Raw genomic sequence first — 16,936 nt, forward strand, 5'->3', positions numbered from 1 at the left:
AGAAGTGCAAAAATGTAAAGTATGTGGGTTGACAACATTGAATATCCGTATTGCTCCTGATTCCAACCCCACCTCTGGACCGTCAATTATAGGAGAGAAAACCTCTCCTTTAAGCCTGTTTGCTAAAGTCAGCACTGTCCTAATGGATGCCAGCTGATAAAGAGCATCCACAGAGCACTGAAGCACAATTTCCAGTCAGTTTTTTCTGTTTCTAAAGTCTTACTGTATTTTGTTTTTCTATTTTATTATGACCTCTGAGCAATACCCAGCCCAAGGAATGATTAAATTGGTGATATGAAAACATTACTGTTTATTGGGCATCTACTATATCCCAAACACTTTCCCTATATTATTATAGTTACCTGCATAGCAACTTGAGCATAACAATGCCTGTCCTCACTGCACAGATGAGTAAACTGAAACTCAAGGAGATTCAGGAGTACAGACAATAGGGAATAGAGGTGAGGTTGGTCTGGGCTCTCTTCAGTATGCTTTATATTAGTGGAGAACCTTTTCTTACAAGGAAGAGGAACTTAATACACTAGTTTAATCACCCTGCCCCCCTCCAAAGAAAAGAAAGGAGTTGCGCTATCCTATACTTGAGGAGAGTTCTAGCTTCCTCATGTGTTCAAGGCAAGAATCAAGAACAAAAAGTCTGGATTTGGGCTCACAGCCTCCAAGACTCTTACTCTCTGAAATTCTCTCAGTTCTATCACTTCCTATATTTGTCTTTCTTGCTTGTATGTAGGCCTTGCTGCTGCTGCTGCTAAGTCGCTTCAGTCATGTCTGACTCTGTGCGACCCCAGAGACGGCAGCCCACTAGGCTCCCCCGTCCCTTGGATTTTCCAGACAAGAACACTGGAGTGGGTTGCCATTTCCTTCTCCAATGCATGAAAGTGAAAAGTGAAAGTGAAGTTGCTCAGTTGTGTCCGACTCCTAGCGACTCTATGGACTGCAGCCCACCAGGCTCCTCCGTCCATGGGATTTTCCAGGCAAGAGTACTGGAGTGGGTTGCCATTGCCTTCTCCTATGTAGGCCTTACCAATCCAATAAAGAAAACGCTGACATTCATTCCCTCATCTTAGCAACCAGCATGGGAAGAGAACTCCTTTTTCCCCAGACTCCACAAATGAGTCCCAGTGAATCACTCAAATTTGCCTTTCCTGTGCCTTTTACTTGCTCATAATTGCAAAGGAGAGGAGGTATCAGGTAGAAAAATCATCAACCCATTGAAACAAGTGCTTAACAGACTGAAAGCAACATGTGTCTGCCTCAAGGTCTGGTTCTTCCTTTATTGTAGAAGAACGTTGAGACCCAGAGTCCGGAAGGTACACAGGCAGTTCTCTCACTCCCATAATCCTTTAGGTTTGTGGCTTTGCCTTCTTCCTAATAAGAAGACCCCAGTTAGAGTGGAGGTGGAGGTGTGCATGAGGATGATTTAGACGGAAATTATCGTGAATGAGTTCAATTTCCCTATTAAAGTACAAATAGGTACCATTTAGACATGATAAATGAAAAGTACACATACATACAGTTTTTAAATACTCAGCTAAGTATAGATTTGCTGTAACTAGTTGTCGCAATTTTAGGGTTTAAAACAATAGGAATAGATTTATGTGAATCGCGTGATAGTGTGAGGAGCCCCACAAACCTACTTGCCAGTGAAATTGGCAAAAAAATAATTGATTATTTAAAGGAGTGACATTAGCAATAGAGCAGACTAGGACGGTGCCCAGCCTTTGTTCTCCAGTCACGGGAAAGGATTCCAGTGAAAGCTGTAGGAGTGAGCAGTGTTTTTTATACTCATACTCCTCCTTCAACCTGGTGTAGCAGCACAACTGGGAGGAAACCTTACATGCCTGCTCCGCCCTTGGAAATACAGTGGGCCATTCATCCAACATTGTGACTTGTCTTGGGGCTGACTGTGGGATTAGTTTCTGTATCATCTGACTCAGAACTCTAACAGGAACAGCAGCACAGTTTAGAAGTGCAGAAAACAGAAGCCATTGAAGAGGTTTCATTAGAGCTTCAGATATTAGGCAGTTCCACAGGAAGACACAAGCGGGTATAAGAGATTGAGAACTCCTAAGAAACAGGAAAGCTATGTAGGGAATTTGAGATAGCTAAGCATAATGACCAACCTAGATAGCATATTAAAAAGCAGAGACATTACTTTGCCAACAAAGGTCCGTCTAGTCAAGGCTATGGTGTTTCCAGTGGTCATGTATGGATGTGAGAGTTGGACTGTGAAGAAAGCTGAGCGCTGAAAAATTGATGCTTTTGAACTGTGGTGTTGGAGAAGACTCTTGAGAGTCCCTTGGACTGCAAGGAGATCCAACCAGTCCATCCTAAAGGAGATCAGTCCTGGGTGTTCACTGGAAGGACTGACGTTGAAGCTGAAACTCCAGTACTTTGGCCACCTCATGCGAAGAGTTGACTCACTGGAAAAGACTCTGATGCTGGGAGGGATTGGGGACAGGAGGAGAAGAGGACGACAGAGGATGAGATGGCTGGATGGCATCACCAACTCGATGGACATGAGTTTGGGTAAACTCTGGGAGTTGGTGATGGACAGGGAGGACTGGTGTGCTGCGATTCATGGGGTTGCAAAGACTCGGACATGACTGAGCGACTGAATTGAACTGAACTGAACTGAACTGAACTGAAGCATAAACACAGCCTGTTGTTCAGCCACTCAGTCACGTCTGACTCTTTGAGATCCTATGGACTGCAGCACACCAGGCTTCCCTGTAGTTCACCATCTCCTGGAATTTGCTCAGACTCATGTCCATTCAGTGATGCCATCTAACCACCTCGTCCTCTGTCGTCCCCTTCACCTCCTGCCTTCAATTTTTCCCATCGTCAGAGTCTTTCCTAATGAGTCAGCTTTTTGCATCAGATGGCCAAAGTGTTGGAGCTTCCGCTTCAGCATCAGTCCTTCCAATGAATATTCAGGACTGATTTCCTTTAGGATTGACCGGTTGAATCTCCTTGTAGTCCAAGGGACTCTCAAAAGTCTTCTCCAACATCACAGTTCAAAAGCATCAATTCTTTGGTGCCCAGCTTTCTTCATGGTCCAACTCTCACATCCATACATAACTACTGGAAAAACCATAGCTTTGACTAAATGGACCTTTGTCGGCAAAGTAATGTCTCTGCATTTTAATATATCATCTAGGTTGATCATAGCTTTTCTTCCAAGGAGCAAGTGTCTTTTAATTTTGTGTCTGCACATCATCTGCAGTGATTTTGGAACCCAAGAAAATAAAGTCTGTCACTATTGCCATTGTTTCCCCATCTATTTGCCATGAAGTGATGGGACCGGATGCCATGATTTTTGTTTTTAGAATGTTGAGTTTTAAACCAGCTTTTTCACTTTCCTCTTTCACCTTCATCAAGAGGCTCTCACAACCTAGAGAAGATATATCCCCAGAAAATACTTGAAAGGCCCAGAATCTAGCCAGGATGATTGAAGAAGGCATTCCCCTGCACAAAGCCAGTCCATAAAGAGATGGTTGTTTTAGTTCATTCAGGCCACTGTACTAAAACAGCATATACTGAGAAGTTAATAAATAATAGAAATTTATTTCTCATAGCTCAGGAGGCTGGAAATCCAAGATCATCACACCAGCATGGTCATGTGAGGGCTGTCTTCTAGATCAAAAACCTCTTATTGTATCCTCACATGGCAGAAGCAGCTAGGGAGCTCTGTGTGGCCTGTTTTATAAGGCCTTACTACCATTTCTCATGATTCCACTCTCATGAGCTAAGTATCTCCTGAAGGCTCCTCCTACTAATTCTATGACATTCAGGGCATAGGATTTCAAATATGAATTTGGGAAGACATAAAAATGGTGTGTTCAAATGTCCAAATTTCAACCAAAGACCAGAAAGCATACTAGGAAAACATGGCCTAATCAAATGAAAAAAATGAAAGCCCCAGAAACTGACTATAAAGAAACTCAGATTGTGTCTCAACTCACAAATAAAATTAATTTTCTAATTTTCCTTGTTAGATATATCCATCATTTAAAAGCAGACATTTAGTTATCAAATACATGGAATTTTTTAAAAAGTATCTTTGATATTAATTTCTCATTTAAATGCTTTCTTCTTTGCAATCACACTGTGTTTTTTCAGTCTTCTAACTTTATTGAGGCTTTTAATGGCTAAGTCAAATCTCTCTTGGTAAATGTCACATTGCCCTTGAAAATATGTGGGTTATTTTCAAATATCTCTTGATGTTGATATCTAACATAATTCCACAGTGATAAGAGTACAGACTCTTTATGATTTCAATACCTTTGGACCATGAAATTTTTGCACCTTGTTTTACATCCCTGGGTATGTTCCAGTGTCTTCTAGTTTATAGTCTATGGGAACTTAAGTAGAATTTGAACTTGAGTAGCATCCTACTGTTTTGTGAAAATTTCATAAATCTTAATTATATTAAACTGGTTTATAGTGCTCTTGAGGTCTACTATATCCTACCTCTCTGTATATTCATTCTATTAATTTTGAGAGTTTGATATCGAAACTCCAACTAAAAATCTTAATTTATCTACTTAAAAAATAATTGTAATATATAAAAATAATTATATTACAATTGTAATAATTGAACTATATGTAACCTTGTTCTGTATTTTCCAAGTCTCCTGTAAATGTGTTATCGTACTTTCATAATTTAAAAAAGAAGAAAAAAAAATCAGCTGAAATGTGAAGAAGTATGGAGCTGAGCCCAGACAAAATTATCAACCCACAGAATCACAAATTAAATAAATGGTTATTGTTTTAAACAACAGCCGTTTTGGTGTGGTTTGTTACCCAGCAGTAGCTAAACCATACAATGCCTTGCCTACTAAAATTTAAAAAACTTTTTTCATTTTAAATAAAACTTTAGAAATAGCTGAGAAAGGAAAGCACATAGATAAGTGGCTGATTCATGAGGATGACATGCAGATCCTGAGAGTCTTGTGGAATTTTCCAGGCCTGTGCTATATTCAAAGAAGCTTCAATATATCAGGGTCCTCAACAGGAGAACAAGTAGAGGCAGTAACAGGATTTACCGACGGTACCATGAAAGGTACTAAAGGCCATGTAGGACCAGCCACATCTCAACAGACCCCAAGTGAAAAGCGCTCAAGGAGCAGGTCAGACCACCTCTGAAACAGACTCAGACCCCAAGACAGTGCTCAGACCCAAGGCCCACATTCCATCCAGAAAGAAACTTCAGCTTCCTCTGCACCCAGGACTTCCTGCAGTAGGAAAGAAGAAGGGAAGCACTGAAAACTTGAGCTTTTTTTCCTAAAAAAGACTGAGTTAACCTAAGAGAGAATGATGGCAGCATATAAGTGCTTACTCTACCCCATAAATGCAACCATATTTTTATTTTAATTTTATAGATCAGGAGTGTTCAATGATTGTCCTAGGGTCACACAGCCAGATCTGGGTAAAGCCACAATCTAAATCTAGACGGTACAGCTAAAGAGGCTATCAGAACATGGAAAAGCCTGGGATTAGTTAGCAAACTTAATTTTTCCTTCCTAATAACTGGCATGATGGAGGAGGGGGTGATTCTTGAGAAACTTTAGATCAGTTACAGAAAATTAAGATGCCACAAACACAAATGTTTGCACAATCTGAGTGTGTTACATTTGGACCCCAGAAAATGGAGCTTTAGAATGTTGCCCACAATTATACAATTAGGAAGTGTCTGTGCCCACCCTCCAATGCCAAAAGGAGGCCACTAGGGGTCTTGATTTATAATCAGTCCTTCTTAAGCAAATGTTACTTCCTCTATTTCCTACATATTATGAATAATGATGGATAATATGTTTTCCCTTTATATTATGCTAGGCCCTCATGCATATATGTCATATCATTCCTGCAGTTAGGAAGGGATTGCTCCTGTCCCCATTTTACAGATGAGACAACAAAGCCTTGAAAATGACAAATGACTTTGAAAAGTCACACAACCAGGAACAGGCAGACCCAATTCTCTATTTTTATTTTAGACTTTTTATTTTATATTGGGTTATAGTCAATTAACAATGTTGTGGTAGTTTCAGTTGAACAGTGAAGGGACTCAGCCATACATATACATGTATCCATTCTCCCCCAAACTACACTCCCATCCAGACTGCTACATTACATTGAACAGAATTCCCTGTGCTGTATAGTAAGACCTTGCTGGTTATCAGTTTTAAATATAGCAGTATGTACATGTCCATTCCGAACTCCTTAACTATCCCTTCCCCCCAGCAGTCATAAATCTGTGTCTCTCTGTTTTGCAAGTTCATCTGTGTCATTTCTTTTGAGATTCCACATATAAGGAATGTCTGTTGAAGAAGACTCTTGAGTGTCCCTTGGACTGCAAGGAGATCCAACCAGTCCATTCTGAAGGAGATCAGCCCTGGGATTTCTTTGGAAGGAATGATGCTAAAGCTGAAACTCCAGTACTTTGGCCACCTCATGCGAAGAGTTGACTCATTGGAAAAGACTCTGATGCTGGGAGGGATTGGGGGCAAAAGGAGAAGGGGAAGACAGAGGATGAGATGGCTGGATGGCATCACCGACTTGATGGACGTGAGTCTGAGTGAACTCTGGGAGTTGGTGATGGACAGGGAGGCCTGTCGTGCTGTGATTCATGGGGTCGCAGAGAGTCGGACACGACTGAGCGACTGATCTGATCTGATACGATATTTCTCCTTCTCTAGGGGCAGACGCAATTCTTGATCCAAAGTCAGGCTGACTTGAGGCCACACTGTGACAGCCGTATTCATCTCCCTCCCAGGATGGCAAGGACAGAGTCTGGGAAAGGTCATTAAGGTTTTGACAGAGTGAATACAGGAACTACTGCTCAGATGTGAAAGCCGGAAACTCCTCTATTCCCCTTCTTCCTCTTGCATTAGCAGCTTTGTTTTGCTGTAGCGAAAATACTTCCCCAAGTAGTCCTGGCCTTGAGAAGGCCTTGTATACGGACCCCACTTCAGACTCCAACGCCCATCAGAGAGTAGAATGGTGGTCAGTCTAGGGGACCACAGGAGGTGCCCTGTGCCCTCTCTGATGCCCACCCTGACCTGCCTGGCTCCCTCATCTCCCTGCTCCTGGCTGCTGGCACTGCTCCTTGTCCTCTCCGGTGAGTAGGATCTGAGACAGAAAAGGATCCACCCCTGGCTGACCCCAGAGACAGGTGCCAGGAGGGGCCTGACCCCTACCAGATGGAGTGGGAGGGAGAAGCTGAGAATATCTCTGATCCCAGCAGAACTCAGACCAAGTGTCTGGAGAAGCAGAACTTTTAGGGCAGCACAGGGAAGCCAAGCTCCCAGGCTCTGGGCTTACAACACCATGTTCTGGCTGATACTTGTTAGCCCATCTGCAAAGAACTGGTCTTTGGGACCTTTCTCTAGGGGGTGCTGTGAGTTATTAAATATTAATATAAAAACAGTGAGGCTCAGCCCATGACCGGCTACATAATTTGCCCAGCCCTGTGCAAAATGAAACCGCAGGTCCTTTGTTCCAAAGATATTAAGAATTTTAAAACAGCAATAGTAGAGCACTAAGGCAAGCATGAGGCCCTTCTAAGCTTTGGGCCCTGTGCAACTATACAAATCAAACATCTGTAAGTCAGTGGGGCTCCATAAAAAGAGACTAATCCTAGGGCCCATCTCATGACTTTGTGTGAGATAATACCTATAAATACTTGGCACAATGTAAAGATTTAATAACTATTGGCTACTACTATCATACCCATGTCTCCTCTAAGTCAGGATCAGGCTGATTTAGCTCCTGAGTTTGGGGGCTTCCAGGTTCAACTCAGACTCGGAGCCCAGAACACTTTGATCAACCAGACAAGATGCGTGGCTCTCGGTGGACTCATTCTGTCCCCTGCCCATCTGGGTCTTTGCCCCAGGACCTGCTGAGATCTAGATTCTGTTCATTATACCTTGGGTCCCCCGGAATGGTCAGCCCCAAGAGAGATTTCCTTGAGTAAAGTGTGAGTCATAATTCTTAGTAAGTCATTTCACAAATACTTGAGTGTCCCTTAGGTGTTAGGCACTAGGTTAGGAAATCATATATCTAAACAAACCAGAGTAAAATATATTCAAAATATTTGTGGAAAATAGTGATTTCTCGCAGACTTCCAAAAGAGAACCCCTTGACAGGGATAATGAAAACCAGAGCGTGCAGATAGAAAAATGGGTGGAACGGAATCCCAGCGCTGTGGGGAAGGGACTAGTCCAGCTTTACAGACAAGAGAGAGACAAAGCACCCCGGATTTCCCAAAGTCTGTGTGATAACACAGAAGGAGAATCAAGAAAAGGCGAGTGAGAAGGGGCGAGAGGCACAGCACCTTATTCCAGGCTCCAGTTTCCTCTCTGCTGTTTCACTTTCCCAGACTTGCCCCAGCTGGGATAAGAACCACGCGACTTTCTGAGCCCTCACCTTCTCCACTGCCTCTTCTCCGTTAGTTCTCCCCTTCTCATAACACACAGAAGCTTCATCTTCATAAAATCTTAATAGCTTTATTGAGGTACAACTGACATAAAGCAAACTGTATGTGTTTAAGGTGTGCAATTTGACACGTTTTGTGGGCATTGGACATGTTTCATACTTGTGAACTTATCACCAAGATAATCAAGATGATGAATGAATATAACACTCATAAAAGTTTCCTTGCATCCTTTCCATTCCTCCTCCTCCCCAGGTAACTGCTTATCTGTCTCCCATAGCTGCCTCCATCACTACAGTTTAGTTTGCACTTTCTAGAAATTTATACAACAAACATCCAGTACATACCCTTGTTTGCCTGGCTTCTTTTATTCATTGCAATTATTTGAGAGTCACGCATGTTGTTGCACATATCAATAGTCATTTTTTGTCTATCTACTGTATGGATAAACCACAGTTTGTTTCTCCACTCATTTATTGACAGACATTTGGGTTGCTCGCTGTTCTGTGTGGACGTATGCTTTCATTTCTCTTGGGGAAAGTACTAAGAACAAAATGACTGGATCATATGGCAGGTGATTGATTAACTTTTAAAGACACTGCTTTAAAGTTTTGCAAAGTGATTTACCATATTATATTTTCATCATCAATGTAGGAGAATGACATTTCCTCCAATCCTTGCCAACATTTGGTATGATCAGCCTCTTCAATTTTAGTCATTCTAAAAAGTAGCATCTCATTGTGGTTTTAATTTGCAATATGCAATTGGATCTTACATTTTTTGTTCAATGTGACAGTTTCTAACTTTTTCTGGGAATATTTAGACCATTTACATTTAAAATAATTTTTCATATGATTGGGTTTAAATCTATTAACTTATCTGTTCTACTTGTTCTTTGCTCCCTTTTGCTTCTTTTTCTGTCTTCATTTGGTAATTTAATACTTTTATAACGCTATTTTCTCTCTTTTTTTGGCTTATTAGCTGTGATTTTATTTTGTAATTTAGTGATTGCTTTAGGGTTTACAATATATTAATACCTCTTTATCAACATCTACCTTAAGTGATATCATACCATTTCACATATAGTATAAGAACCTTATGATGGTATACTAACATTCTCCCCACCCCAATCATTATTCTATTGTTACCTTAACTTTACTTATACATGCATTATAAGCTTCACTTTAGAATGTTATTATATTTTATTATTTGGGGCCTTGTTTTTCAGATTTGCTATGTGGGAGAGAGCACTTCTCTCTAGGCAGAGTACTCTCTTCTGTGTAGTCTACCCATGACCCTGTTGATGAGTTTTTCCAGTTTTACAGATGGGAACAGGCATTATTCTCTGTGCTCTGCTGAGTGATGGGCATGATTTAGTGCATATGTGTGAGGAAACTGCTGAGGGCAGGGAAATGAGCACCAGCAGGAATTAGGACGAGGTCTCGCCACTCATATAGTGGTGTTTGGGGTGAGTATTGCTGAACTTCCTGTAACTAAGGACACCAAGGACAAACAGAATCCCTGGGACTGAACATGGGGTGTCCCTTGGTCACAACTGTGAGGCAGTTCTTAGTGGCTAATGGCACATACCTCGCTGAAGATGGGAGGGAAATGAATTTTGAATTCCACAACCCTTCCCCAGATCCTCTTAGAAGGGAATGTTTGCTCCACCTTTCTACTCCCCTCCTGCACTGAAAACTAAGAAACACCATGATACAAACTTAAGACCTGGGATGAGACTGAGTTATGCCCAAGGCCTGATTAAAGCACAGATGAAGGGAAACTTGGAGCACAAAGCTGATGACCCCACGGTGAGCTTATTACTTATAAGTTCTCCATTTTATAGCCCTGCTCTCTCTCTCTCTCTCCAGCCAGCTGCTTCACCTCCTCTTTCACTTCCCTCTCCAACAACACCCCTCAAATGTTCTAAGCAATTGTTCCTGACCAGTTAATGGCTGGTTTATGTTAAGTTTGCCTCTTAGGACTCCAACTTCCTCTAGCCTTGCACGAAAACTTTTTTCCTCTGTTGCAGGAGTTTCTGAGCAGAGCAAGGGGAGTAAGTGGCAGGTGCTGCAGCCTGAGGGCCCCATGCTGGTGGCAGAAGGGGAGACACTCCTGCTGAGATGTACAGTAGTTGGCACCTGCACTGATGACCTGATAAAGTGGGTCAAGGTGAGCAACCAGGACCAGCAGGAAATTTACAGCTTCAAGCATGGCTTCTTCCCTGGGGTGATGCCTATGATCCAGAAGATGCTGGAGCCACTTAATTGTGACTATTCCATCTATATCCACAATGTCACCAGGAAACATGTTGGAACCTATCACTGTGTGAGATCTGATGGCTCAAGTGAGCACTTAGGAAAGACGCTGGATGGAGGCACCTCCGTGCTTGTGAAGGGTGAGTATCAGGCCCTGCAGGTCACAACCTTCTGCTCTGATCTATCTCCCTTTACCCGCATCATTCACCTTTACCCACAATCAAGCTCTGCTCGCAAAACCTCAGTGACATACAACAATTCGTATGTCTCACTCACACATTTACAGGCAGCTGGGCTGGTTCTATTCTGCATGTCTTACTCCAGGGCCCAGACTGGCCAGAGTACATATTTCTCATGGAGATAGCAGAAGCACAGAGGGAAAGTCCCAACACCTTAAGCACATTTCAAGCTTCTACTTGTGTGTCTGCTGTTAATAACAAATAGCCCATTGGCTAAAGCAAGTCACATGGCTAAGGTCAAAGGTAAGAGGCAAGGAAGTATACCCAACCACCGTGAGGCCACGGTAAGAGTTTGGATGTGCCATGCCATCAGAGGAGAGTCAAGAACTGGGGCTGATCATTTAATCCACAAGTAACCAGTCATGCCATCTCTAAGTCCACCAGTGGTGACCTGGACACCTATATGGTCTGTCATTCAATAGGAATGTGTTCTTAACTTAGTCATTTCAGGTCAACATCCTTCAGGTGCTTAATTTGTGAAACAGGCAATATAATTCCTATTTCAAAGGATATTCAGGTGATGAAATAGAAGAATTGATGTTTGTGAAACCCCTGTAAATTGTTGACTTGGAGGGTATCTCTGTGTGTGTGCGTGTGTGTGTGTGTCAGGGTAGGGGGTGGAGGTAGGGGGTTCATTTTATCTTAAGGCAAACATTTCAGAAACCCTTCTCTGACTCCTTCCAAGCTTCTCTTCGTCCTGCAGTCTTCTGGGTTTCCAACCTCAGAAGAATTTTCTAAGCCAACTCCACCACCAGACTGAGAACTCTAGGGCACGGCATTTATGTTTTGCTGAGCTTTCTTTTCCCCAGTCCTAGCATCAGCACATAGTAGGTACTGAGAACTTCTTTACTGAGTGAATCATCTATTGAACAATGAGAGAATGTGGGAGGGAGTAGCTGAGTGAAAAAAACAGGGGAAGTAAAGGGAGGAAATCAGTGAACTGTGGAGGGAGAGAGAGAACAATAAAGTCCTCTCTTTGGATTCAGGACCTGGGAACACAGGGCCAGACCTCTGGATCATCCAACCCCAGGAATTGGTGTTGGCAACCCCTGGAGACACCGTCTTTCTGAATTGCACAGTGCTTGGAGTTGGTCCCCCAGGACCCATCAGGTGGTTTCGGGGGACTGGTCTGAGCCGGGAGGCCATCTACAACTTTAGAGGCATCTCCTACTCCAACGTGACTGCGGTCCAGGCCTCCAACAATGATTTCAGCATTCTTCTGCATGGCATCTCTGCCGAGCATGCAGGAACCTACTATTGTGTAAAGTTTCAGAGTAAACTCAACAGGCAGTACCTATCCGGACAGGGCACCAGGTTGAGAGTCAAAGGTGAGACAGGTAGTCAAGAAGGTGTTGGGGGACAGAGGGAGGTGGTCCACCAGGAAATTTTTACCGTGTCGCAAACAAGCTAGCTCTTCTTAGCCTCAAAGTCATTTACATAGGCTATTAATGCTTTCTCCTTTTCTATGGAGAATTTCTACTCATCCTTCAAGGACCAGCATAAATAGCCCCTCCTCTGTGAAGTCTTCTCCTTCTCCCAGGCAGAGTTGATTTCTTCCCATTCTGGGCTCCACAGAAACAGACTGTGGAGACTGTACAGACTCTTAATGATTCAACAAACATGCATGCATGCCTTTGACGGCCACACACTGGGTGCTGCAGATACAGAAACGGAGCAGGCATTGTCCCTATTCCAGAGATGCTCAACCAGGTCTGACTAGTCCTTCATAGTTACTGGGCTTGACTTCTAGTCCCTATCCCAGGCAGAAACTCACAGGCTCATCTCCCCAGCTACTAACACAGGGGCTCAGGAAATGGAGGGATAGAAAGAAAGGGGAGTGTGAGACCACTTCTCTTCCTTGCAGCAAATCACCCTTCTCTCAAAGGGTCAGAATTCACCAAGGAACGTACAACCAAGATATTTCCATCAGGTGAGTATACCTACCTCCAGTGGCATTAACCAGTCCCCCATAGGTAAGTGGGGCCAGAGAGCTTGGCCATGGGAGATGAGCAGCCCCAGACTTCTGGGGCCCTCCTGCCACAAAGACGGTTCCCATGACTCCATCTCAGCTGCACAAGCAGAACCCAGAGAACCAGAGTAAAGTTCAATCAAAGAAGTACTTTCCAACAGTCAGTGCGAACTGCTCAGTGGGCAGTCTTGCTGTGAGGTCTTGAGCTCCCCCTGAGTCAGAACCCTTGTATCCTTATACACTGTGGAACTGTGCAGAACAGAGCTGGAGAACATGGCTTTGTAGCCAGGCTCCCTGGATTGAGCACCTTCCTAGCTCTTTGAGTCTCTGGTGTCCTGCTCTGTGATCTGTGAGGGGAAAGGGAGATAAAAATCAGAGAGCTTACCTCATGGAACTATATACAGATCCAATGGGGCAAGTGCCCAGAACTGTGCCTATCACATAGCCTCAAGGGCACTTGATAATTGGGGGATGAACTTGGGATAGAGGTGACCAGGTTAGTTTCCCAGATGCTCGGCCCTGTTCCTGCTATCCTTGGGAGCCAGACCACTTCGTCCCATCACTATTTTGGCACATGTGGCCCTGAGCAAATCACTCCCCTGCTCTGGGTCTGTTTCCTCATCTATACAAATTGAACTGTTATCTTACTTTGCAAGATTAGTTTGAGGATTATATAAGGCATTTAGGAAATGCTTAGCTCTGGCCCTGGGACAGAGGAGTTGAGCAGCAAATAATGAAAGACATTTTCTCTTGTTATCAGAGGTCTGGGATGCTGTCAAGATGATTAAGGGTACAAATAGGATATTGGGCAAAGGCTCTTTGAGCCTGAAACAGGAGGAAGGGAGGTCTATGATCTCTTTAGCTGTAGAAGGGATATGGCCCCGCAGGCTATACAGAAGCTAGGCTCAGCTTCACCATAGGGGCACTGAGTTGTGGGCTGTTGGGGGCTCACCCGGGGTCCTTCCTGAGCTTTCCTCTGTGTCCTCCAGGACTCCTGTCTGTCCTCACACTTGCAGTCCTGGGACTGAAAACAGGGACCTTGGCTGCACTCTTGCTGGCCCTGGTTATCTGCTGGAGAAGCCCTTGACGAGAAGACATCAGAACTCCGGGCCCAGAAGAGGTGTGCTCGTCTTAACATGGGTCATGGATGAGTGGTGGGCCCTAGAGTGGGTCCTCTAAGAGAGGGCCCAGGAATCCCCGGTCATTTCTCTGCCTCCCAGCTGCCCAGCTGCCAGCTGCCCTCCCAGCTGCCTTCAAGCCTCACGATGAACTCCAGGATCCTGATTCCTATTCACCTGGTGAAATTCTCTATTTGGCACTGGGCTCTCCTCTGTTTGCTTTTGTCTCACTGTATTTCACTGTTTGCTGAACCCAGGGTAGACAAGGTGCGAGCTAAGAGGCTGGAAAAAGATGCGAGGAGCTGTAGGAACTGTAGACATATTTATTCTCTCCTCTTGTGGCTGACCCAGCAGACAAAGCCCTAATGCAGCCTCACTGCCATAATGTTAGCAGCCATAACATAGACCCAAGGGCTTTCTCAGGTAGAGTTTATATATGCTTACAGAACAAACATAGCCTGTGGCCAAGAGAGTACCTCCTGACACGCATGTGCAGTGCTATAAGTGACCTCAGCTGTTACGTAATTATTATTTACAAAAAGTGGGGCAAGAGTGAGAGCGTGTGGGGTGAGGGAGCCTGATCACTCCATCTTCACCACTTTACTCTTTCCCTACAGCCTTCCTTTCTCTTCTCAGCCTGTTCAAACCCTCCTTATCTTTTAAGGTCTTGCCTAGGTCTCTCCTCGAGGCCTCTGCTCCTGTTGCAGCCCCTTTTGGAGGGCCCACCCCCTTGCTCCCCACCCTACATTTTCTCTTCCTTCAAGATCCAACTTGAGAGTCCTTCCCAGAAGGTTTCCCTGAGTGACTCTGAGCTGGCCCAGCCAGACCACCTGTGCCCCTCCATCTATATCCTTTCTTCCTCCTTTTCTGCCTATGTTCTTTCTTCACCCTGGCTGGATTAGGTGACTATAATAGTTAGAATTCAGGTTTGGCAACTTTGACAAAACTCTTAAATCAGAAGAAAGTAGCTCAAATCAGAAGAAAGTTGGTTCCTCTAGTAGTATTTGAGCATAAACAGGCCAGGCAATTTGGGGACTCCTTGAGACCCAAGATTCTTTGATCTTGTTGATACCAGGTCCATATCTCAGGCAGAAAGACCAGGGAAGAGGAGAATGACACTTCCCTTCAAGGTCACAGCTAGGAATTTGCCCATATCACCTCTGACTGGTTGGAATGTGGTCACTTGGTCACACCTAGCTGCAAGGAAGGCAGCAAGAGTGCACCTAGCTAAAATCTGTCACTAGAGAGCCAGAGAGTAAAGCTTAGTAGATGACCAGCGATCTCCACCCCTGTGGCGTAGAGACAGCTTACTTGCTGTGTGGCACACCTGAGCTCCATTCCCAGGTGAAACGGCACATCTCTGTACCTCTGCCTCCACCAGGGCAGCATAGTGGAGGGTAGTAGTTCTAAAGAAAAGGACACTTCGCCCTCCAGGGGATACATGGCAATGTCTACAGACATTTTTGATTGTCATAACTTGGGGGAGACTGTTGCCCTCTAATGATTAGAGGTCAAGGATGCTGCTAAATGCACAGGACAGACCCCACAGCCAAGAGTTATCTGGCCCAAAGTATCAGTAGAACTGAAGTCGAGAAGCCCTGACGTAGTGGAAAGTATGCATTCCCTGCAGTCAGACACGCCCGATTTCTAATCCTGAAGCGCCCACTCCCTCCTTGAGCACCATTGATAACGAATCAGTCATTGCCCCTCTTGGAACATGGAGGAAGATAACGTGGACTTCTGCATTGTATAAGAAACAATTCAGCATCGACTGAGGGCTTACTATGAGCTGTGTGTTCTGTGTACACTCAGTACATGTGAACTCCCTTTTCTCTTTCCATACAAACATTTATTAGCACCTATTATATCAGGAAATGGATTAGCCTGAATGTTTTTCATTTTAACAAACAGAAAAGTGGGTGGAACAACACTAAGCCAACACATTTAGCCTGAGTGTTTCGTGCCCGTTTCAACGTATGGATAACCGGTGCTGTAGCTGGATCAGCTCTTGTAGTTCTTATTATGAGTGCAAGATGCCCTTCAGCAATACCCATCAGGGAACTTTGAAGAACTAGAGGTTTATAACTTTACAAGACCTGGAAGTTACACAGAATTCCTGGGGCCGCACTGTGAGGTCACAAGGAAAAAACAGAGAGGGAACACCTGGGGTTCTGTTTTATTGGGGTTGATGATTTTGTGGGCTCACTTTTTATTGGTAAATTTAAAACTTAAGAGAAGGAATTTAAAGCCCAGGAAGAAGAAAAGAAATAGTAGCTCAAATGATCAGTTATTGAAATCAACCAAGAAATCTAAAACAAAGGAAACTCAGTGGGGGAAGATGGCCTGACTGTTTAGCCCTGTGATTGGCAGTGCATTCAGAAATAAACACATTGAAGGGGATGCCTCTTTGAAATGGATGCCTCAGCAATCAAAACTTAAATCAGATAATAGCATTACCAAAAAAAAAAAAAAAAGGAAAAAGAAACAACTGTCAAGGTTTACACTGCACTGAGAATTGAATAATTACTGAATTACCAGACATCAGAAGAGAGGTAGATATAATAAATTAAATAATATCTTCCTACAAAAGATATCCAAGTCTGAATCCCTGAAACTTGTGAATGTTACCTTATGTGACAAAAAGGACTTTGCAGATGTGATTGTGTGTGTGTGTGTGTGTCCCATTTTTAAATGGAGCAGTTGTCCTGAATTATCCAAAGTAAAAGTGTTAGTCACTCAGTCATGCCCGACTCTTTGCAACCCCATGAACTGTAGCTAGTAGCCTGCCAGGCTCCTCTGTCCGTGGAATTCTCCAGGCAAGATATACTGGAGTGGATAGCCATTCCCTTCTGCAGGGGATCTTCCCGACCCAGGAACTGGACCCAGATCTCCTGCATTGC

General features: G+C 43.8%; 1 protein-coding gene across 1 annotated transcript; it reads left to right on the forward strand.

The window, feature by feature from the left end:
• Positions 1-7,020: 7,020 nt before the first annotated feature.
• On the forward strand, positions 7,021-16,675 carry SIRPB2 (signal regulatory protein beta 2). Its single transcript, XM_055543194.1, is given in 5 exon segments — positions 7,021-7,138; positions 10,485-10,850; positions 11,936-12,277; positions 12,814-12,879; positions 13,908-16,675. Coding segments are annotated over 5 exon segments (993 nt in total). The 5' UTR covers positions 7,021-7,065; the 3' UTR covers positions 14,054-16,675.
• The last annotated feature ends 261 nt before the right edge of the window (positions 16,676-16,936 follow it).

This window comes from Bubalus kerabau, chromosome 13 (assembly GCF_029407905.1).
Source record: "Bubalus kerabau isolate K-KA32 ecotype Philippines breed swamp buffalo chromosome 13, PCC_UOA_SB_1v2, whole genome shotgun sequence".
NCBI classification, from domain to species: Eukaryota; Metazoa; Chordata; class Mammalia; order Artiodactyla; family Bovidae; genus Bubalus; species Bubalus kerabau.